General features: G+C 41.0%; 1 protein-coding gene across 1 annotated transcript; it reads left to right on the forward strand.

Moving 5' to 3' along the window:
• Positions 1-753: 753 nt before the first annotated feature.
• On the forward strand, positions 754-24,829 carry LOC116832861 (interleukin-1 receptor-like 2). The gene is made up of 10 exons (XM_032793948.2): positions 754-814; positions 2,161-2,416; positions 4,636-4,822; positions 6,516-6,678; positions 11,536-11,601; positions 15,910-16,033; positions 18,118-18,254; positions 18,915-19,058; positions 20,889-21,056; positions 24,025-24,829. Exons 1-10 carry the CDS (start codon positions 754-756, stop codon positions 24,411-24,413), a joined length of 1,695 nt encoding a protein of 564 aa, XP_032649839.1. The 3' UTR covers positions 24,414-24,829.
• Positions 24,830-24,861: the final 32 nt, after the last annotated feature.

Here is a 24,861-nt window from a genome sequence, read left to right on the forward strand (position 1 = left end):
GTAAGGTCCTCTGTTCCAATTGATCTGGGATAAGTGACTGGTCTCTTAGGAATGGAAGCAACCTGAATATTGTATGATTTTTTCTTTTTTTGGTGTGACCATTTATCACTCAGTCCAGCTTGCCTGGGTGGCAAGATAGACTGGAGAGTGTAAGGGAACTGTCTGTGACTCCATGGTAAAGACTGTTACACCAGGAGTTCACATTTGTTACTGGGTTGGTGAAATCTAATTATAGAACACACCACCAATCTGCCCTGTTTTTGACAGTCTGCCCTGAGGTAGGAACTCGTGAGCTACTCCAGACAGCGTGACACGCGTTGACAGGATATGTTGTGAAGGTCAAAAGTATAACTAGGTTAAAAAAAGAACTAGTTAAGTTCATGGAGGATAGCTCCATCAATGGCTATTAGCCAAGATTGTCAGGGTCACAACTCCATTCTCTGGGTATCCCTAAGCCTCTGACTTCCAGATGCTGGGACTGGACGAGAGGGGATAGATCACTCGATAATTGCCCTGTTTTGTTCAATACCTCTGAAGCATCTGGCACTGACCACAATCAGAAGACAGGATACTGGGCTATATGGACTGTTGGTCTGACCCAGCATGGCTGTTATTATGAGATCCTGGTGTACAAAAAGATCTGTAAAAATACAGGTTACAGTGTGGACGCTTGTAACTTTTGTTCTGCTCTGAGTTGAACTGCTTTGAGAAAGACAATACTGAATTTATTTTTTTTTGTCCTAGTAAAACGTAATGGCTGCAACTGTGTTTACCTGTAGTGTAATCCTAGTGTTTCTGTCTTCAGTGAAGGCAGGTAAGTTGATCAGATGGTTTCTTAATTACCTCCTCTGAAATGTACTCTTTTACACACACATGTATTAGAGTAACTTACTTCTTAGATACCCGAAAACAGCTATTTAAGAACAGAGATGTAGTAACCAGTAGTGATGCTTGTCTGAATTCTATATTTAAGGTGTGCTGTATTTTCATTATAAAACTGTGTGTCTTTTATTTTTGTGATCTTAAGTTGCCCTGGTGTGAAGTTTGTCAGTGCGTTATGCATGCTTTCCACACATAGGCATTTTTAAATGGGCACTGGAAAAAGTATTGAATATCCTAAATCTGACACACATTTGACATTTTCAGTGTGGAGAATTCTCAAGACCTATATCTGTAAATCTTTCAGCGTCTGTGTATAATCCTACAATGTATACACCTTGTTGTTCCAGATCTGGGAAGGGTTAGGCTGACAAATTATTTTACAATCTCAAGGCTCCATGTATCTGATTGCATGCTTCAGTTGACAGCAAAGCAGCAGAAAGCTCATACAAGAAGGGGACAGAGTAGCAGAAGTTGGAAGTGACCACGCCATAACATTCTCCTTGTTTCCCACCCTCCCCTAGCGTGCAGACTTGGAGAATGTAGAAGAACCTTTGTACCAATATTTTGTGATCAGGTGTCTGCACATTGGGATGGAAAAAGTCAGATAGAGAATAATTACTGTTTCCTGGAAGCTGGCATGCTTCTCTTGGCATTCAGCATATTTCAGAGTGAGAGTTGACGTTGGCTAAACTAGTCATTTATTGCTTGGTCTGATGGAACAGTTGAAGACTGGACAGTACTGCTACAAAACAACGTAGGGTGAGATTTTCCAAAAGTACTCCATGTTAGCCTAACTCTGCTCTCATCAAAGCCAATGGTAAGCTCCCGTTGATTTCGGTGAGAGCAGAGGTAAGTTGCTATTTAATGTTTTTGAAATTCCAACTCAGTGCAGAAAGGGAGGTGAAACAAAAATATGCAATCTAAACTCAGTGTGGGGCATTCTAGATAGGCAAAATATAATTACCAGTACTTAAACTGGAATTTGGCTATGACATTGAAGCTAACAATTTCTAATAATATTCTCTGATTCCTTCACATAAAATAGTCAGAATTCACTTTGCTGGGGAACTCTGTGACTTCTTTGTGATTAGAATTTCACTAACAGAATTTTTGTGTATAGTTGTAGGATATCATTTAGTTTATAAATGCTGGAGCTGCCTGTCCCACAAGAGTATTTAAGGATGAATATTGAAAACCTATTAAAGAAATAGACAAATTTGTCTCCATAGTTCTATACTCATGTCTTTTTTTTAATTTTGTCTCCATCCTGTTTTTTAGAGGAATGCATGGTACATGATGTGCTGCATAGTCAAAATTTGGTATCTGTACTGGCAGGAGAACCGCTTACTATTGATTGTTTATTAGATAAAATGTTGGCTCTTCAGCACATGAATTACAGCTTGACTTGGTATAAAAGTGGGAGAAAAATGCCTGTAACTCAAGTGAAACTTTCCAGAATACATCAGCACAAGAACTTGCTTTGGTTTATGCCTGCAATTTTAGAAGACTCAGGATCCTATGAGTGTGTCATGTGGTAAGAATGTGTTTTTAACTTTGGTTTTGTTTTGTTTTTTACAAAAGCTACATCACTGTAGATGTGAGTTTGAAAAAGAATCATTAAACAAATATCTGAATTATTTTTCTGATATTAAGTCTGGGGTTAGCTTGTAGTTTTTCCCTTCACAAACATTTATAGTTTATATTAAAAACAGAGCCATTCATCTTGATTTACAGCAGAGCTGATTTTGATGAGGCTGCTATACTTTATTGGAAAAGAATCCCAAGTACATTAATCGCTGACACGACTTCATGATTAAGGCTGGTCAGAAAATACTAATTATTTTCTATGGAAGCGTACAAACTAAAAGAGGCTTTTTTTTTTAATCTGAATATTTAGTTCAGAATTTTGATTTTTTTAAAAAGAATTATTGGAAATAAAACATTTTCATTTTGATTGGAATTTAATGGAGTTAAGTTTTGTTTCTTGGTAATATCTTTTGTTTCATGTAGTTGAAAATCAGAAAATTACAAACGCTGCAAGAAGTTGTAATGAAAAGCACTTTTCCTTGGAAAAACTTTCAGATGAAACACTTTCAGCCAGCCCTAGCCATGATATCATGAGGTTTGTGTCTATTCAGATACCATGATGATATGACACAATGGTGGTAAATCCTCAGCTGGTATTAATTGCTGTACTTCAATGGAGCCATGACAAATTGCAACAGTGGAGGATCTGCCCCAATGATTTTTTCCCCCAAGAGGTGCACCCTGGTCCTGCTGCCCAGCTTTAAAAACTCATGCCCATCCTAACCCTCTTCAGGCCTCCAGAAGACCATGTCCAGCCTCAATTTCAGTTGTAATCTAGATGTAACCATGGTCCCAGAAATCTTTCCCTCTTCTGGCCCTTGAAGAACTAAGAGTTGATCCAAACTGATGTATTCCAGGGATTCTCAGACTTTTGTACTGGTGACCTCTTTCACATAGCAAACCTCTGACCCCCCTTATACATTAAAAACACTTTTTTTATATTTAACATCATTATAAATGCTGGATGCAAAGTGGGGTTTGGGGTGGAGGTTGACAGCTCTCGACCCCCTATGTAATAACCTTGCAACCCCTGACGGGTCCCGACCCCCAGTTTGAGAACCCCTGATTTATTCTTTCCCAGCTACAGCATTCTCCTGGACCACTGAAATTCAGTAATCATATTTGTTTCTTCAGCATAAGCCAGTTGCCTGGATACTGTTTGAAGGCCAGTAGCCAGGGTATGATGATGTTCATTCATGACACGTATATGCACATAGGAGGTTCATACCCCAGTTTGAACAGTGTTTGTTTGCTGTGAGTTTTCAGGGATTGGAGGAATTTTTGCTAATTAAAACACTACTAGCAAACAAATTCTCTCAGACTTTTAGAACAGTCAGTTCATTGACAGTCTGAAGTAATTAGGCAGACCCAAAGAAAAGGACTCTGAGAGCAGGTTCTCTGGTATAGTGCAGCAGCTGGTCTTGCACCACTAGTGGACTCTGACCCCCAAAATCCTCTGGTCATAAAGCTGGCATAAGCAGCTCAGGGAAGATCATGCCAATGTAAGGACAATTTTCTGGTGATATAAAGCCGGTGCAGGGGCTCTTAGGTTATTACCTTTCCTTGCTGCCAGAATAGCTGACAAGGAAGCATAGCTAGATGACCCTTACACCACACCAATCCTTTTATCCCCTTCTTTGCAGCCTTAAATTAGATCAGCTTGAAGGCTGTTTTAACTTGGAAGAGGGATTGGCGCTGCACGCCAGATTTGGAGGAGTGCAGTGGAGAGCTTTACGCCATGTGTGTGTACATGCTGATCTGTATTCTGTGCAGCTTAGTTTTCCCTCAGGATCTGTCTCTTAATTTGTTCATAGATACAGGTAACATTTTATGCAGTGTCATACCTGACCAGGTCGTCCGTTTTTTTGGTAATCGTATGGGCTTAATGGATTATGGAATGAATGAAGGAATTGATGCTAAGGAATGCAGAGCTGGGGGAGGGGAGGGGAGCAGGGTAGGAAATTCTTGTTACAGGACCCTCTGACAGTCTGTCTGCTAGACAGCAATGAATTTGTTTCGGGGGACGGGGAGGGACTATGTTCCCAACTTTCCAGCCTGATGTTAAAGCTTCGTTAGAACTGGCCAAAGAGAGAGGGCAGCAGGTATGAAAAGGATATAAATATGAAAAATTAGAAGTGTAATTCAGCTGCTTTGTTTTCATTACAGGAATTTAACAAGCTGCAACAAAATATATTTCAGTGTAACAGTTTTCAAAAATACTGCTGGTTTGTGTTTTAATGGGGATTTTCTCTATGCTCAAGAGATATCCGCATCATCAAATGAAAAGATTGTGTGTCCTCATCTAGACCATTTCAGAGATGAGAAAAATACTTTACCCATTCACTGGTATAAGGTATCAGATTATGTGGGATTTGTCCCCATTTCATTTTCTGCCACTGTTTTGTGTTTTAACTGATGTTTAGAATTGATAATGGAGGGTGGGGAGAAAGAATAGATCATGACTTTTTTTTCCTGTGACATGGGATGTACATGTGAGAAGACTTGTATGTCGTGGTGAAATTACTATAATAAAGTGTAGATAAGCGTGTCTATTTTAGCTGCTCACATGACACTCATGTTGTTTTGAAGGTGATTTCATCTTCCCCTTCCCTCATATCGAACAAAAAAGGGGACGTTAACAAAAATATCCAAATATATAGGTAGTTTCACAGTAGGATGACTGTGTTCTTGAAGAGGGTGGCCTGATGTGTAGCCAGACTTCAATGTGAGTTGAGGATGCTGAGTCCTGTCTTGGTTGTCATATTCCCTTCATGCTTCAACCACTATTCCAGGGGATATGTGTCCATGCTCATGACGGGTTCTGCTTGATAACAGTCCAAAGCAGTGCGGCCCAATGCATCTTCCTTTTCATTATCTGAGTCAGATGCCACCAGCAGAAGATTGGTTTTTCTTTTTGATTGTTCGGGTTCTGTAGTTTTCTCATTGGAGTGTTGCTCTTTTAAGACTTCTGAAAGCATGGTCCACACCTCGTCCCTCTCATATTTTGAAAGGCACTTCCGATTCTTAAACCTTGGGTCGAGTGCTGTAGCTATCTTTAGAAATATCATATTAGTACCTTCTTTGCGTTTTGTCAGATCTGCAGTGAAAATGTTCTTAAAATGAACAACATGTGCTGGGTCATCATCCGAGACTGCTATAACATGAAATATATGCAGAATGCAGGTAAAAACAGAGCAGAAGACGTACAGTTCTCCCCCCAAGCAGTTCAGTCACAAATTTAGTTAATGCGTTATTTTTTTAATGAGCGTCATCAGCATAGAAGCATGTCCTCTGGAATGGTGGCCGAAACATGAAGGGGCATACAAATGTTTAGCATATCTGACACGTAAATACCTTGAAGTGCTGGCTACAAAAGTGCCATGCAAATAAATGTCTGTTTTCACTTTCTGGTAACATTATAAATAAGAAGAGGGCAGCATTATCTTCTGTAAGTGTAAACAAACTTGTTTGTCTTAGCAATTGGCTGAACAGGGAGTAGGACTGAGTGGACTTGTAGGCTTTGAAGTTTTACATTTGTTTTGGTTTTGAGTGCAGTTGTGTAACAAAAAAAATCTACATTTGTAATTTGCACTTTCACGATAGAGATCTCACTACAGTACTTGTATTTCAATTCACCTCATACTATTTATTTTACCATTTTTACAGTGCTAATATATGTAATAAAATATTAGAGACAACTGTACCCTTTGTATTCTGTTGGAATTGAAATCAATGTATTTGAAAATGGAGGAAAAAATCCAAAAACATTTAATAAATTTCAATTGGTATTCCATTGTTTAACAGTGCAATTAAAACTGCAATTAATCGTGATTAAATTTTTTAATCTTGATTAATTTTTTTGAGTTAATTGCATGAGTTAACTGTGATTAATCGACAACCCTAGTTTTAACATAAGATTCATATTGAACCTAACTGGTGAAATTACGTTGCCACATTCCGTGGGAGGGAATATTTGAATTTTATATTTTTTTAGTACTGTATTCTTATTCTCTGTGATTTAACAGAGCACTTTTTGTTGTGTTTAGGAATGTAATCTGATTGACAATGAAAGATTTCTAAGTTGGGATGATGATCTCATAATAAATAGTGCAAATGTAAATGATTCAGGAAATTACTCATGCAAAATGACATATAATTATATGGAAAAAGAATATAACATTTCACGAAACATTTATGTAACTGTTATAGGTAAGTCTCGTTTTTATTCTTTGGTGTATTTGTAGAGTTCACTGTTACTTTTTTTTGCAAATCTAGACGTTTCAGTCAATTCATTGGTTAGTGTGGATTCAAAGGAATGCCAAATCGGACAACTAAGATATCGTTTGTTAGTAATTCTTTTATAACTTGAAATTTAAGGGAGAGCCAGAAGACAGAAAAACACTAATTTTTTTTTGTTTGTTTGTATTACAGTAAAATAAATAGAGATTCCAGTCAGGATCTGGGATCCCATTGTGCTAGGCGCTATACAAACACACAGGAAAACACAGGCCTTGTCTGGATTACAATATAAGGGTCTGTTCTAAACTGGGGATGGATGTACTGGTGTAACAGCGCTAGTACTATATATTGAAGCAAACTCTAGGGGGAATGCGCTTCCCTGGTGTAAAATGAGGCTTGCACTAGTGTGGCTTTTCCGTGATTTGAAACTGGGAGCATTTGTATTGGTGCCCAGGGCCACCTAGGCAATCGCCTTGGGTGCCAGGATTATTCGGGGGGTGGCATTTTGCCGGGGGGCAGCAGGCGGCTCCGGTTGACCTGCTACAGGCATACCTGTGGAGGGTCCGTTGGTCCACGGCTCTGGTGAAGCTGCCGCAGTCATGCCTGCGGACAGTTGGCTGCTCGCGCGGCACCGGTGGACAGCCCGCAGGCATGACTGTGGCAGCTCCACCGGAGCCACAGACCAACGGACCCTCCGCGGGAATGACTGCGGCAGCTCCAGCGGAGCCACAGGATCAGCACGGGGGGCGACGGAATGGCCGTGCACCTAGGGCGCGAGAAACCTTAGCGCCGGTCCTGTTGGTGCCACAGTACTAATGCCCCAGCCCCCACCCCCAGTGCAAGCTCAGTTTTAACCTGGGACAGTTCATCTACACTGGGGTCTTGCGTCAGCAGCTGCACCACTACAAATACTTTCAGCATAGACAGGTCCTGATTTTAAGACAGGATGTGACAGTTGTGTTTAAGAAACCATCAGAGGAAGGAAAATTCTCAGCGATAAGATCCGGTGGTCTAACTAGTGCTCAATTTGGTTGGCTAAATAATCCCCACCAGAGGAGAGGAAAAGACTCTAAAGCCACTTTCCCACTCACTTGATTCTGATGATAAAATAGCCCCTGTCCCAGGTGACCACTATACCATGGACATTGGCCCCACCCTTCCCTTGCCCAGGTGCTGCCCGCACAGAGTAAGCTGGGAGTGCATGGTGCAGAGTTAGCTTTGCCAGTTTTATGCCAGGGCAATTTCTAGCTTCTCTTTAAGAGCAGATTTTAGGCTGCCTTGGTCCTCAGAGCAGCACAAATGACAGCAGCTGAAGATCTGGCCAGATGAGTTAGATTCATTTTTCTGTATGATCGCCTTTTCCTACTTTACTGATTTCTGTTTTTATTTCTCACTTTCTTAAAAATAAATACATCTTTATTCTTGTTCTTAAAACCTATTTTTGTAGCCATTATCTTTCCACATTCTTAAAGTATTCACTACATTTGCAAATTTTTCTAATAGTATTTTAAATTGTTGCTTTCTCCAGTGTTTTTGAGAGGTTATTTTTAATAATCACTGCCTTTGTTTATTTACCTCTACTTTTTTGAAGCCACTGCCTTTACTTATTTTATATATTAATTTAAATAAAAAACCACAGTCAAAGTAACTCATCCCATTACTTGGCTACTTCTCATCCACTGCCCCTGCCAGTCACTGTTATTTCCTAGCAATAAAGTGTCCTTTACGAGCACGCAGCCATTAAAAGCACTAGGCACTGAAAGTCAGTGATTGCTACTTGAAGCCTGAATGTGCTAGGGAAGTAGGGGAATATGCTAAGGAGCAGGGATGTTGGAGGGACTATACTGTGGATCAGGATGAAGGAGGAAGTGTATGGGGCAGTCTGGGCATGGAGACGGATGGATGCTAAAGGGACATCGGAAGAGGAGTGCAGCTCTGTGGGTGTCTGGGAAGGGGATGCAAGATGGTTGGGAGAAGATGAGCATGAGAGATGCTAGGCCTCTGCAGAGGGACAGAATATATGTTAGCCGATAGCTATCCATGTGAATAACTGTGGTGATACATGTTAAAAACACACCTGGAAAGTTCCCCACACAACTCTTCATTAACTTTCAGTTAAGGTTGCCAGAATCTGCATCCCACCAACTCAGACTGCAAAAAAGCAAAAAAATAAGCAGTTAGGACATTCAACCCCATATGCTCCAATCATCTGTTCCCCTTCTGAACCACAGCTACCTCTCTCCACCCTCACTCTGACCAATCAATGTGCATCCTTATTTCCAACGTAAATATAACGCATCATCGCATGCAGATCTCAGTTTTGTAATTTCTATATAAAAATGACTGCCAGATTTAGAACAGTCACTAACACAGATCACCAAGTCACATAACTCTTCCTAAACATTGTAGAAAACAAATCTCTCAGCCACCTTTGGCAAATTGATTCTCTCCTTTACTTTCCTACACACATCATTGCAAAGCCACACCAGAGCTACACAGAATGTAACGTCTGAAGCCACAGACAGCAACTCTGTATTAATCATCAGAACATCTGAACTTACAGGGATGGAGCTGGGGCTGCACATTTGTTCAAAGTGGAGATACCTGAGGTGTGAAAGGGAGGTGCCTGATGCTGAGAAGGGGAACTTTATGAGTGGATTGTGAATTGAGTGTTTAAATGACTTATTAGCTTATTTCTTGGTTGTTTTTTTTTAATGGTCTGAGTTGGTGAGAGATGCAGTCTAGCAACCTTAACTTGCTGTATTTGATGTGATTTCTTCTTCAAATCCCCAGCTCATGGAGTAGTGATTATGTGAGAATCTCTGCTGGGGTGTTGCTTTTTTACCAAAAAATTCTAGCCCTCATGACTGCAGAGAAAAACTTGAAGATGTCACCCTAATGCACCCTGAAGGTCACCAAACCAGAAGGCAAATAAAAAGAACTCCAAATGTATTATCTTTTAAAATATATATATAATTTTTAAGCCAATCTGTTATTTTGGTGCATGGTATTTGTACACTTGGGTTGGCAATTTGGTAAGATTGAGTTAACTTAATCTTTTGTGTGTGTGGGGGGGGAATATATATAATAATGCTATCATTTGTAAAGCATTCTGGGATCCTTCAGGGCACAAGAAGACATGTATTTATCCAATAGAGTCCTCATATTAGCAGCGCCTCTGTTTTCAGCAAAAAGTTGCCATTATCCAACAGTTTCCAGTAGGTGGAAGGAGCTTTGCAGGGCTGCAGCCAGGAATGGAAGCACTGGTACATGCTTATCCTGTGCCCCAGGATAGGCCACAGATAGGGCAGCAGTGGGGCAGAGGGCAGCTTCCTGGATGCTGGGGCTTTCCATAGACAATGAGGGAACTGGGGGCCTGCACAGTATCTCTCCCTGAGCTCTCCAGACTGCATCCTGCCCTGGTACTGGGGGCCTAGGCTCAGCACATCCCAGCATCCACATGCTCCAAGGAAAGCCCTGGCTGCAGGCAGGTTTGCAGGACTGCAGCCAGGGAAGGAAGTGCTGGGCCATCCTGAGTCTGGTCCCCTTGCCCCAGGACAGAACACAGCCTGGAGAACGCAGGGAGAGGTGCCATGCAGCCCCAGCACTTCCTTCCCTGTCTGCAGCCCAAGAGGGAAGCTTTTGGACATGCCGAGCATCAACTGCAGACAGGTTTGTGAGGCTTCCACTCACTAAGACAGGATAGTGGGCCATTCGATGGACTGTTGGTCTGATCCAGTGTGGCCAGCTACAGGTAGGTTTGAGGGGCTGCAGCTGGGTAAGACACATTCCAGTCCTTCTTACCCTGGCTGCAAACCTGCCTGCGGCTGGGGCTTTCCACAAAAACTGTTTTCAGTAGAGGGCGTGCCTGTTGCCAGTATACAAACCATTTAACAAAATGTTTCTGCTAACAACCTGGAGAGCAACCACTTTTGGTTACTAAGCAGTATCTACTGTTCTGATGTTCACATCTGGAGCACTATAGCCATAATTGTAGTGCTAAAGTGAATTATAATTAACTACTGCTTTGTGGAGCCACTGTGGTCCAGGAGCTGTAGCACTGGATTGGGTCTTCAGCGACCTGAGTTCTAATCATGGCACTGCATGGCTTGGAGTAAGTTGCATCGTTTCTGTTCCTCTTTTTTTCCCTCCTACCCTGTGCTGTCTTGTCTGCTTAGATCATAAAGTCTTTAGGGGAAAGGACTGTCTCTAACATGCTGGGGCTGTAGGAATAAGAAATGAGATGGAGTGGCAGGGTATAAAGGTTTTATTAGCATAAGTTTGGGTTGGCCCTGTCATCCATCACAAATTAAGCACAACTATTTGATAAGAAAATGGTTCTGATTTTTCTACAAAACTAATATCGTTAAGGTATTTGCAAGTATTTGTGGTATTTAACTTGATGTAGTTCATCTTTCTTGATCTGGATTAAGTAGAGAACTGTTATCCTGGTCACTGCAAATAGGGATGGAGCGGAGAGAGTGAAGGGTTGTTGATATTTTGGGATACTGTAACTGTTAAAGTGTTTTACCTCTTCCTCTACTTTTCTTGGTCTGTTTATTGTTTTATGGAAGTTCTTCAGAAAGAAAATAACAAGCAAATGCAAAACAAACATATAGAAAAATACTTTTTGAAAAAGTTTGAGGTTCTTTTCATTGCAAAGGAACAGTAAAGGCTACAAGCAAAAGTTTTGTGTTCTTGTTTTGCAGTTCATCTATAAACCACTCCTGCCTGTTAGTGGTATTTCTAAGCTAGTGCTGTACTAAATGTCCTTGTGATTATTTCTGATAAAATTTTGTATTTATGCATTTTTTTTTTAATTTTTAGAGACCCCACTGAGGAAGAAAACTGAAATTCTTTATCCAAGAAACAACACAATTGAAGTGGAACTTGGTAAGAAATGGGCTCATAGCACATTATAAAAATTGAGAGTATTTTGTCTCATTGTCAATCCATAACCCCTTTTTTATGGTCCTCAGACTTCTTGAGTCTGGGAAACCTTTCCTATATTTTCCCCAAATTCATTGAACCTCCATTGATATTTTTATTTTTGTAAAAGGGCATTGATAGGTTCTTCATCTATCTCCTGTCAGTCTTGTTGGGATTGCTAAACAGGCTGAGGCTCTGGCTCTGCTTCTTACACGGCTGAAGTAGCAGCTGCAAAGTGGTCTACTTGATATCTTTTGACCATCTTAAATAAATATTGAGTAACTTGCAGTGAGGAGAATAAAGGGGAGGTTCAGAAAAGGGCAATGAGAACAATTAAGGATGTGGAAAAAATGTAATAGATTTGGATTGTTTACCTTAGACAGGGCCGGCTCCAGGCACCAGCTCAGCAAGCAGGTGCTTGGGGCAGCCAAGGGGAAGGGGCGGCACGTCGGGCTCTTTGGCGGCAATTCAGTGGTGGGCTCCCCTTGGAGGGAAGGACCTACCGCCGAAGAAGAAAACGGCACGGTGGAGATGCCGCCGATCGCGGCTTTTTCTTTTTTTTTTTTTTGCCGCTTGTAGCAGCACAAACCCTGGAGCCAGGCCTGACCTTTGAAAGGAGGTGAACGAGAGGGGACATGATAGACATCCTCCCCACAAACAAATGAAACCCCACTCTGCTCCAAGCAGAGTTTTGATTCCAAAAAGGGAAAAGTGCCAGAAACTGCACGGTCTGCTTGGGACTGTGCTACTGCTATTGACTTCATGTGGAAGATGTTCAGATGCCATGTTGACGGGCAGCAATATAAAACTCGAAGATAGATGAAAGTATATATAACAATAAATTATGTCTAACGTAGGAGCTTCTGCCCTTCTTGTCTCCTAACACAAAGAGAAGTCTTTCGATTAAAAAGGTGGCAGATGTGGAACTAAGTGCTTTTTGCACAACATGTAATTAGATTGTAGAACTTGCTGTGACAGGAAGTCTTTGAGCCCAAAACTTCGCAAGGTTCAAAAACTGTTTTGGATGTCGATAGAGATAAGAATAACTACACTTTTTACAGTTAATGATATGATTTATTTTGGATGGGATATTAAACCTCATGCTTCAGGGCTTTAGCCCATGTCTAACTATTAGAGATCAGGAAGAGACCTAATGTGGAGGGCAGCTTATTTCACATCTTCCTACCACAGAGTTCTCGTACCTTCCTCTGAAACATCTAGCACTGACTTCTGTCTGAGGTCTATATTAGATGGACCTCAGATCTGATCCAGTGTGACAAATCCTATGTTCTTAAATACTTTCTAATGAATTGGAGTGAGGTGATCTATGTCCCTTTCCCAAATGCCAGGGGCGCCCACCCTGATTCAGTGTCTCATTTTTCACCTTCCAAGGCTTGCTTTTAGAAGGGACTTGAAAAGGGGGCTGGGGAGAAAGGGTAAGTGATTTTGCTGCTTTGAGATGTTTAAAAAAACCTGGCATGTGTTTTCAAATTTTAAAATAAAAACCTGTTAGAAGCTGGGACTGGACTCAATAATTGCCCAGTTCTGTTCTCTCCCTCTGAAGCATCTGGTGCTGGCCGCTTTTAGAAGACAGGATACTGGGTTAAATGGACCATAGGTCTGATCCATTATGGACATTCTTATGTTCTTAACGAAACCTGCATTTTTGCATCTCTTTAGACTGTCCAGTCGTGTCTTTCCTGTCTGCGGGGGAGGGGTGGGGGGGGAGAGGATAAGAAGGAACAGAATGGGATTCGCTTGCAGACTGAGATGTGCATTGTGATCTTTCTCAGCCCTTAAGTGAAGAACTGGGGAATGTCGAAGCTTTAACAGATTTTTTTTCCCATTAGATCTTGAAAACTCTATAGGATGTTTTAGTTAAATAGATGTTAACAAAAGCAAACATAACAGACTTTTAAACAGCCTGGATAAATGCCACTCCTTTCAGGCCCTGATCCTACAAACACTTGTCCACATGAGTAACTTCACCAGGGGTGGCTCCAGGCACCAGCGCAGCAAGTGTGTGCCTGGGGTGGCAAGCCGCGGGGGGTGGCCTGCGGGTCACTGTGGGGGCAGCAGTCAGGCAACCTTAGGCAGCGTTTCTGCAGGAGGTCTGCTGGTCCTGTGGTTTCAGTGGTAATTCAGTGGCGGGTACGCCAAAGGCGCAGGGCCGGCAGATCTCCTGCAGAACTGCCACTGAATCTGCATGACCGGGGCAGACCTCCCACAGAAACGCCGCTGAAGGCTGCCTGACTGCCATGCTTGGGACAGCAAAAAATGTAGAGCTGCCCTGAACATCACACACGTTTACTGGATTGGGCCTTAATCAAATTTTGCTTGCTTGGTATTTGGAATATCATAATTCTACCAGTCTTCTGATTATTTATAGAGTCTCTCAGGGAAAATAAAGCAGGTAAGATATGTGAATTTCTAATGTTTGTTTTAAAAAGGGAGAAGGAGACCCTTAAACAAACCCTCACTTCATGTCACCTTAGTCTGTTGAAAAGAAACAACAAAGACAGAAATCTGTGTTTTCCCTTGTGGGTCACCTTTAACCCTAGAAGTTAGAAAACCTGAAATTTTTACCACAAATAAAATCATTCAAAAATTGTATAATTAACAAGGAAAAAATAACTGCTTTTGTTGCTTCATATCCTGTATGCTGTTTGGCTTATGAATTCTTTGGGGCAAGACCCTTTACTCCTGAGGCAATTGTGCTCCACTGTGCATGTGCAGAATTCATGTCCAGTGCAGAATTTATTCCCCACAGAAAATACATTCTGCCTAAGAAGTTCTGCATTTCTGCCTTTTGCTCACAAGAGGCCATTGTGGCACCAGAACAGCTGGCCGACTGGTATTAACATCTAGCAGTCAGCTGTGTTCATTACAGCAGCCTGCGGGTAGAGCTAGAGTAGGGTACATGGAGTTTCTGGGGGGTCATGGGCTGGGGTCCAGAAGAGCTCATCGGGAGCACAGGCTGGGATGTGGGCTCAGGAGCTAGTGGAGTGACAGCATTGAACCGGGGGGCCTCCAAGACCATATGATGATGATGGGGGATAGGAGGGCTCTGGGGCTATATGGGGATGGGAGTAGATGTGCCTGTCTGAATGGGAGAGGCTTGGGGTCTGCATGGGAGAGGGTCTTCAGCTCCCTAAGAATCTTGCCTACAAAACAAACTGTTCCATACTTCTCCCACCCACATCCAACAACCCTCCAAGTTCACGCCGAGGCTCCTTCCTGCTCCCTCAGCTCCTCCGTTACTCCTTACTCCCCCAAGTCTTTGCACTGCTTCCGTGGGGTGCAGAAATACAGTTCTGTATTGTAGTTTAAATGAATTACTCGAACTTCTGTATTAACATGCTTAGTAAGGAATCTGTTTGTCCAAAAAAAAAAAAAAATCCTGAATCTTTTTTTTTTTTGTCTGTATTGTTACAGACATACTTGCTGACATGTATTTTGAAATAAATTTCCAAAATAATTGAAACTGGTGTATTTATATTGTGTTGTTATGACAAATAAAATATGCACAATTTTGCAGAATTTTAAAATATAGTGTACAGAATTGTTAGGCTCAGACTTCCCCCAGAAGGTATCCCTTGTCTTCATGCTTGTGTGAAAAAAGCATTTAGTTCACTTTTGGTGCTATACCAACAATAATAAAAAATGGTTCTGGAATTCTACTTTCAACAAATAGGGTGTCATGTCTTCTACAATAAGAGTCTGTCCAGCACACTTCAAGAACATTTTTGCAGGATAAAGAGCAACTGATTTTGTCCTAGTGGTCTGCTGTAACTGGACCACATGTAGAAAATGACAAGGTTTGTGATATATTTAAACCTCTCCTAATTGTTGTGGATGGAAGAGTTTGTATATGTTCTTTTATGAATTTTCTGCTATGATCTTTTCAAGCTTTGCACTGAAGCCATAAACCTGAGAGAACATTTCATCCATAGATGTGTCAAATTTAAGAGGCAATTATGGTCATTTTGTTTAGAGTAGAATTAACATATTTATTCTCTGAAGGGATTAATTGACTGCGCTCTTTATAATTTGCTATAATTAGCTCTTGTAAAACAAACAGCTAATGGTCTGACCAGGCATCTGCGAAAGCTTCGTAATTCTGCAAACTACCTCCTTTGTTCTGTCAGATTGCTCTTTAGATATTTGCTGGTGTTGGTTGCTAATATTTCCCATGCTCCTTTACATGAGTGGATCTCATGACTATGGAGAGTAAATGGTATCTCATGGCCATTTTCTAATGCTGTTTTTCAGGATCCAATGTTATCGTGGACTGCAATGTATCAAGTTCTAAAGATAATTCAATTGGAATATCCTGGAGAGTCAATAATACTTTAGTCAATTTTTTGTTTATGGGGAGAGTCCAAGAGGGAAATCAGTAAGTATACTTGCATATAAAAATGTATATCAGTTGATCACTGACTGCAATGTATGAAAATACCCTTAGTGTTTATAATGCCTCTCTGCTTCCCAGGAGGGATCCTAATTCTGTGTCTCTTAAAGACCAATTTGGACAACTAGTGTCCTGCTAAACTTCAGTAGACCCTAGGAAAAAAAATAACATGGGTACTTTTGGAACATATTGCTTTAGAAAAAAAATCTGTTCACTGGGCATGCCACCATTCAGGGGATATAACCCCCAAGCATCACCAGTCTGCTTTGGTTTTACCCGCTACCCCAAGAAAATTATTCCTGAAAGTTAAGTGTATGAACTACTAAAGCAAATTTGTCCAACAGCTGCATATAGAAACCTCATGTGCTTTTTAGAAAATAGAATACTAGAAGTTTTGCCAACCCTGAGCGTTCAAAAATCATGAGTTAGGTCCTCCAAAATAGCAAAATTGTCTCAAAAAAACATGATTTATAAGAATAGATTTGGGGTTCTTTCTATATGCCTTTTGGTTTTGGGGGTTCACTTCAATCACCTTTTTAAGCTTTTCTCTTCAGTTATGACGGCTTGAAATTTTTTATTTTTAAGTGAAGACTGAGAGTCTCAAGAAATTTATTCAATTATGTGAGCTGGGGCTTTCAGAAAAATGCCAAATACCATGAAACTTCATAATAAAATCATAGAAATATAGGGTAGGGAAGGGACCTTGAGAGGTCATCTAGTGCAGCCTCCTTCCCCCCATGCTGATGGAGGACCTAGACCAGTGGTGGGCAACCTGCGACCCATGGGTCACATGCGGCCCATCAGGGTAATCTGCTGGCGGGTCACCAGACAGTTTGTTTACATTTGCACATCTGCCTGAAGCTCCCAGTGACCGTGGTTTACCGTTCCTGGCCAATGGGAGCAGGGGGTGGCCGTGCAAATGTAAACAAACTATCTGGCGGCCTGCCGGTGGATTACCCTGACAGGCTGCGTGTGGCCCACAGGTTGCCCATCACTGAGCTAGACCATCCCAGAGAGGTGTTTTGTCTAACACGTTGTTAACATCCTCCAATGATGGGGATTCTACAACCTCCCTTGGTAACCTATCCCAGTACTTGCCTAAATGTACAGATAGAAGGTTTTCCTACTATCTAACCTCAGTCTCCTTATTGTAGCTTACTGTAGCTTCAGTGGTCAAGGGGTACAAGTGATCAGCATCCCCTTTGTAACAGCCCTGACTATGTTTGAAGACTGTTACCAGGTCCCCCTCAGTCTTATTTTCTCAAGACTAAATATATCCAGGTGGTTTTTAACCTTTCTTCTTGGGTTGTTTTCTAAACCTTTTATTTTTTGTTGTTGCTCTCCTCTGGACTTCCTTCAAATTGTACACATCTTTGTCAAAGTGTGGCTCCCAAAAATGGACACAGTACTCCAGCTGAGAACTCCCCAGTGCCCAGTAGTGTGGAACAATTAGCTTCTGTCACTTACATACAACACTCATGTTGGTGCATCCTGGAATATTAGTTTTTTTTGCAACTGCATCACATTGTTGGCTCATACTTAATTATGTCTACTGCTTTCCCTTTATCCACTTTGCCAGTAACCCTATCAAAGAAGGAAATTAGGTTGTTTTGGTGTGGTTTGTTCTTGACAAATCCAAGTTGGCTATTACTTATCACTGTATTATCCTCTATAGTCTTACAAATCAATTGTTTGAAATATGAGAGTTGGCAGCACTGTCCGTATATAGAATTGCCTCATGTCTCTCTCTCTCTCACCGGGCAATGATAGCATGAATAAGATTCTTGCATATAGGTAAATCTAGTCTACTTTGATTGAGAGCTCCTGGTGCTGTCTCCGTATGTGTCTACACATGAGGCCATGCTCTTGACTGGAGTTCCAAGGTACATCTGTAATTCAGATAATTTATAATCGTAGACTCCAGATATCCATCTGTTTTGAAAAGATTAAGGCACATTTCAGACATTTCTGAAGATGACATATAACTATTGTCGTGTTTTGTTTTCAAATGAAGAAACCTGCCTAATATGGCTTTTATTATTTTAATCATTCACTATCTTTTTGGATAGAGAAGATTCTTTCCCAGATAGGTACTTATTCTCTACAGTGACGCTCAACATCACAGAAGTGAAGCAAGAGGATTATGGACATGAGTTTGTGTGTCATGCTGGTGAAGTTGCAGCCTACATTGCATTAAGACAGCCAGGTCAGGCATTCAGTCTTAATAATGTTCTGAATTGCCCTCGTAGTCAGGAGTTAATTCAAAAAGGAGATGAGGGGAACGCTTTGAAAAGGGACAGACTAAGGGGATGTGAAAACTTGGGATAATGGGCAGGAAAGGGGCTATAAAATCATTAGTAAATCTGGAAGTAGCTTCATTAATGTCAAAGGAGTTACTATAGATTTACTGATAGCATTATTCACCAAAACAGCAATGGTAAGGCAGATGGAGTAGAATACATACGGAAAAGCACATTCTGAATTTACACAAGACATCTGGTTCTGAGAGTGGTGCTTCTCCAGCCAGAGAACCGAAGTGTTCCATGTTCTCATGTGTCCAGTCATGACAGCATTAACTTCAACGAACTGCTTACAAATAAGCTGTAGACCTGGAATTATTTGTCAGCAATTATTTGGAATAATGAATACATTCAAGAAAATCACAGTCAGTTTGCAGAAAATTAATGAACAGAAAAAGAGGAGAAAGATGTCAGATTTTTATTACAGATTATTCACACAGTTATAACTGTCTTTAGACATCTTAAAAGGGCTCTAATTTCAGAATTCCACACAGTTTTTTGTTTGAATGTTCCTTGACCAATGCTGCCATTTCAATATACTACCTATTTTTCCCTTGCGGATGTAGTTCGAAATTTTCAGGGATACTTGATTGGAGGACTCATTGCACCAGTGTTTGTAATAATTGTTGCCATATTAATCTACAAGTATTTCAAGGTTGACATTGTGCTCTGGTATCGAAAATCGTGTCGTCCCTTTCTGAATAAAGAAGGTAGGTGTGTATAGCCATGTAGCTAATATACAGGGATACAATCCCAGGATTCATTAAGAAATTCTTAAGAGAATGATGTGTAGCCTTTTTAAGCGGGAGCAGATGCAGGAAATGTCCCTGAACGAGCAAGCTTGCTTGGAAATTCCATCTGTGTGTTGCGGTGTGTTTGCAATATGGATGATGAAAAAATTGAGTACCTGATTTTTAAAAGGGCGTCTACTCAGTGTCCTTTTTTGCAGACACAATGTTCTCCAACATATTTTACGCAAAGTCACTTATGAGTGCAAATCGCTTTTTTAGATGCCGAAGTAGTTCAGTATGGGCGTCTTAGTAGTGTCATTTTTATTTGTGTTGTGGTAGTACCTAGAAGCCCAGAGACCTCTTGTGCTAGGCTCTGTACAAACATATAGCAAAATGATGACCGTCTCTGCACTGAATAGTTTACAATTTAAGACTCCATAGACAACAGGTGGATATGATAGACAGTCAAGGGGAACACAGAGGTACCAATGGAATGATACTGGTTAGCATGATAGGCAGTGATCACAGAACACCACTGTTTTAATCATTGTCCAATGTAAGTATCATAACAGAGATGGAGAGTTTTGAAAGAAAGGACAATGCGGTACTTCTGTAGATATTGATATGACACTTCTGTGAGGCATAGAGATAGGATGGGAGAAAGCGTGTTTGTTGGAAAACCATTATAATTTTAACTGTAAGATGTGAACCTATGATTCATTGAAGGTGAAAAAAAATAGGGGTGCAGTCTTTGAAAGTGCAAAATGTGCTCCAACAAAAAACGAAGTCTGCCATTTGAAAATCTGGGCTTAAATGCACTTTGAACAGAGGGTGTGAAATACCTTATATATGTAAGCTACCAGACTTTGGCTTGTGTAGTTAGTAAAGCAGGTATGTAAATCTACTAGAAACATAAACCTTTTTCAGGTTTATCTGCTCTCTGCTTTGCAGGGAAACTATTTCTAACTGCGAGACATGCATACTACAAAATACTTACAGCTGCAGAGCAGTTCTTGTAATGAAAGGCTGATGTCACCAAGACCTACTGCTGCAGCTGACAAGGTGATACCGTGAGAAGGTAGTTTCTGGCTCAGTGTTAGAACAGAAATCAGAATGGTTCTCAATCTTTTCAGAAGACTGTACCCCTTTCAGGAGTCTGATTTGTCTTGCATGCCCCACATTTCACCTCAGTTAAAAACTCTGGCTTCAGCACCGCACGATAGAGCTTGGGCTTCAGCTTTCTGCCCTGGGCCCCAGTGAGTCTAACGCTGGCTCGGGTGACCCCATTGAAATGAACTCCCTCCCAGTTTGAGGATTGCTGATATAGTATATAGAGCAGTATAAACAAGTCCTTGTCTGTATGACTTTTTAGTTTGTACTGACTTTGCTAGTGCTTTTTATGTAGCCTGTTGTAAAACTAGGCAAATATCTAGACGAGTTGATGTACCCCCTGGAAGACCTCCTGAGTACTCCCAGGGATGTGCATACCCCTGGTTGAGAACCACTGCGCTAAGGCAGCAGTGAAGAACTTCTAGTCAGCCCTGCAACTCTTAGTATTTTTCATTCTAAATAGTTAGTAAAACAGTAAATTTGCACAATTTTTATATTTGCCTGAATGAATAAATGCAGTTAATTTTGGTATTTTTTTCAGCATTTAACAAAAATTGCTTTATTATTAACCTGTGGTTATTTGTATGTTCTGTTCAAACAATTAACTCATGCAATAAAGTTTAAAATAGAAAAGGTGGGAAAATAAGAATATTCCTTTAAAATTTTTGTCTTGCAAATCACTGCTTCTATCTTGTTCAGTTTCAGATGGGAAGATTTATGACGCATATGTATTGTATCCAAAAATCAACAAAGTAGATTGCATCTACACACCAGATAACTTTGTGCTAAAGCTGCTTCCTCAGGTTTTAGAGAGACAGTGTGGATATAATCTGTTTATACTTGGAAGAGATGATTTACCAGGAAAAGGTAAAATGAAAAATGATTGTATTCTCTCATTGCCTTTAAAGTAGAACCGGGTGAGTTTTCTCATCATTCTCTTTGAATACTAGAGCAGGGCAGGAACGTTTCACATCAGTATGGTCTCATGGGTCACATCATGACATAGAGGCAGGAGAGTAAGGCACCAATTTTTATAATAGTAATTTTGGGAATATAAATGCTCTGAAATATTTTAAATTGGAGCTAGGTTGGAATGCAACTACTAGTGGAAGTGGAAGGAGAGAAGGCCACTTGACATTCTTCTTTGAGTGCTGGCCTCTATGTGTAATCCACTGTGGATACGCATTCACTCCATGCTCCCAGAGCCGGAGAACTTTTGAAAGCAGGGTTTGTTGATCCACATACATTCACCCAGGCTCACTTCATGCCTCTGACTGAGGAGGTAAAGGACGAGGCAGACCGACTGCCTCTTCATATCCTTCTCACCATGGTCCAGCTCAGAATCTCTAAAGTCCCAAGCTTTGGCTTTCTCTTTTATTTATTAATAGATATCTGTCAATATTTTTTGTAGTTCTAGAATTTTAAAGTTTTTATCTGATAGTTTTAGTGTTTTATGGTTATTTAGTTAGTCTCTCCTGACCTGGGGAGCACCCCCCTCCTCCCCAATTTAGGTACTGGACTATACCCAGAACTCTGGGCTTCAAAATTTGTGCTTCCTCCCTGCAATCCTTCTCAATCAGAGACAACCACCAATGCTGCGTGTGCTGCCTTAGGGGAGCTCACATCATGACAAGGGCAGGAACTTTGCCATAGGAAGCACCTATGGAAAAGGCCAAGAGGCAGCAATCAGATCAGGCTGGGGGATTCCCTCCTTCCCCTAGCATACATCAGCCTGATTCTGCTAAGAGTGCATCTTCTGCCATGAAGTCTTACTCAGGAGCAAAGAAGTCTACCCCACAGATCTCTTGAGGGGGTCTTGTTGGGAGAGTAGAGAGCATTCTCATGAGCATTAGGCTAAGTCCTCTTCCAAATCTACTTCGAAGAAGTCGGATTCAGTTCTGTCTAAACCGAGCAAGTATATAAGCTCAGCCCAAGACAACCTAGTAAGTCCTATGTCTCAGAGCCATGACAAGAAAGCCTACAAGTTTAGGGCTTCATTGGCACCAGATTGTGATCTGGCATCTGCAGACTGCTAAGTCCAACATCTTCATACTCCAACACACTTTTTGGGGTTGTGTAGCACTCTTTCTCAACACCTGGAGTACTGTGGATAAATGGGTGCTGAACATCATCCATTCTGGCTGTACGATAGAGTTTATGTCCCTCCCTCCTCCAAAACCTCCTTCCTCATCCCTTCATGGGGGCCACTCTCATAAGATTCTCAGACAAAGTGGAATCCCTCTTACAGCGGGGAGCATTAGAGAAGGTTGCTGTTCAGTACCAAGGGTCGGGGGTTTACTCGACATACTGGGATCAGACTATATTCCTTTCAGAGAATCTCAAAATGGATCTGATTGTTTAATTGTCCAGTCCCCCGTCTCGCCACATAGGGTAAGAGCTCATTCCACAAGGGGGCAAGCAGCGTCTCTGTCATCGCTTCAAGAGGTGCTGCTACTCGATACCTGTGATTTGAGGTAGAGAAGGAACCGGAGAGGTAGTTGGTCCACCCTGCCCTTTATCTCCTTGGTTGGTGGCACAAGGTGAGCCAAGGCACATGTGTGGACCAATAGACATTACTTTCAAAATTCTCCAGCTGTGAGTGCATGCAGAACATAGAATCGTAGACTTTAAGGTCAGAAGGGACCATTATGATCATCTAGTCTAACTTCCTGCACAATGCAGGCCACAGAATCTCACCCACCCACTCATGTATCAAACCTGTGTCTGAGCAACTGAAGTCCTCAAATCATGGTTTAAAGACTTCAAGGTGCAGAGAACCTTCCAGCAAGTAACCCGTGCCCCACACCGCAGAGGAAGGTGAAAACCCCTCAGGGCTTCTGCCAGTCTGCCCTGGAGGAAAATTCCTTACATCTTGGGAAGATGGATTTTGGTCATCTAAAAATCAGAAAGTGACTTTAAGACACTTTAATGCTGGGGCTATTTCTTAGCGCACGCGCACGCATACACACACCCACTCTCTAATTTCATATGAAATGCTCCACATTTAACACTGAATCAGCAAAAATAGTAGATTGTTTGTTTGTTTTCTTGTAGAAAGGGCCAAAAGTCTGCAGTGTACCCGGAAAAAAAGAGAGCTGTTTCAGCCCAGACATGTCTAGTACCCCCCTGGCGAAACTTCTTGATGTCCAACACTGCTCATTAGAAATGGAAACAGTAGATTGATGTGTGCCTGGCACACTGAGAGAGACAACAGCTCCCTTTATTAAGTGATTCATTAAGGAGAAGCAGGGTTTTGCAGCAATCCTGCAGGTGAGAATTATAGTTTTGTGCAGGAATCATAGGGCCATATACAGTCATGGTGTGGTAATAGTAAAAGGCAAAAGATTTATATGAACTGAAGAGAAAGCAATACCACTGCTGCTCAGCACTTCTAAACACTTTTCATCCAAAGCTGCCTTGTGTATCCACAGTAGAATACAGATAGGGGACACATGTCTTGAAGAACTTCCAGTTACTATAAGGTAGGTAATTTTGCATGGATTAAAAAAAAACAAAAACAAATCAGCTGTATCATTAAAGTAAGGCATAGAGTGCGCATCTAAAAATGTTACCAGCATAGCTATGTTGGTAAGGTGTATGGGTTTCTTGCCACCAAAAGGCTCTCTAGTGTTGACACAATTATACATGTATAAAAGTGTGTGTATAGCTTATTTTGCTTCTCTACTGGAATGTGCCAGTATAATTGTGTCTATATTAGCAGGGGTTTCCACTTTAATTGTGCTGACATAAGAAAAAGTAAATATCTATTTTTAATGGGGGGTGAGAGATTCTTTTGTGTGAGCTAAAAGTTGATCATTCTTTGTGTCTTTTACAGCTCTGGTCAATGTTGTTGATGAAACCATTAAACAAAGCAGAAGGCTTATAATTGTGTTAGTACCAGAATCATCAAGTTGCAGTTTGTTAGAGGATATCTTTGAACAGCAACTGGCTGTGTACAATGCTCTTATCCGGGATGGAATTAAAGTTATTCTGATTGAGCTAGATAAAATAAAGGACTATGCGAACATGCCAGAATCAATTAAATACATTAAGCAAAAGCATGGGGCCATCAGATGGAAAGGAGACTTCACAGAGAAATCTCATTCAGCAAATACTAAATTTTGGAAAAATGTCAGATACCGAATGCCACCCAGATGTCCAACTTTTTCAGAACTACACTTGCTGCCAACAGCCTTGAACACCTTTCAAACCACAGAAAGATGAGGCATGTGTCACTTTAATGGCCCTGGGCAGCTCCATTTTGAAGGCTGTTTTGATGGATTTTGTTAGAATGCTGATTGTGTACATGGTAAATGGATGATTTCACTTAAAACCTTTTAGGACTGCATTCACAGGTTAAAGAAAGCTAATTCTCATTCCTCTGTGCAGAGCTAGCCAGCAGGATACACAGACGTATTCCTTCAATGTTATATTAATGGCAATATTAGAATGATGACAGCAGAAAAGAAGCACTGAACACACCAGAAACCTCTGGAGAAAAAATAAGCTTTTGAAAGGACACTTAAGAACCTTTTTGAACAGTGTGCTTCTAGAAAAAAATATATTCAAGCAGATTAAGTATAATGAATATTCTGGTATCTTTTATGTTAACTGGGTCCAGATTTATATTGAATTTTGTTAGTGATTGTCATAAGTAGATAGGTAAGGGTTA

This window comes from Chelonoidis abingdonii, chromosome 1 (genome assembly GCF_003597395.2).
Source record: "Chelonoidis abingdonii isolate Lonesome George chromosome 1, CheloAbing_2.0, whole genome shotgun sequence".
Lineage (NCBI taxonomy): Eukaryota > Metazoa > Chordata > Testudines > Testudinidae > Chelonoidis > Chelonoidis abingdonii.

What these genes read in the sequence shown, in the direction of transcription:
- LOC116832861 (XM_032793948.2), top strand. Translation starts at nt 754, where the DNA reads ATGGCTGCAACTGTGTTTACCTGTAGTGTAATCCTAGTGTTTCTGTCT. An exon ending in TACCCATTCACTGGTATAAG is followed by an intron (nt 4,823 to 6,515) that starts GTATCAGATTAT and finishes TGTTGTGTTTAG; the next exon opens with GAATGTAATCTGATTGACAA. An exon ending in AGATGATTTACCAGGAAAAG is followed by an intron (nt 21,057 to 24,024) that starts GTAAAATGAAAA and finishes TGTCTTTTACAG; the next exon opens with CTCTGGTCAATGTTGTTGAT.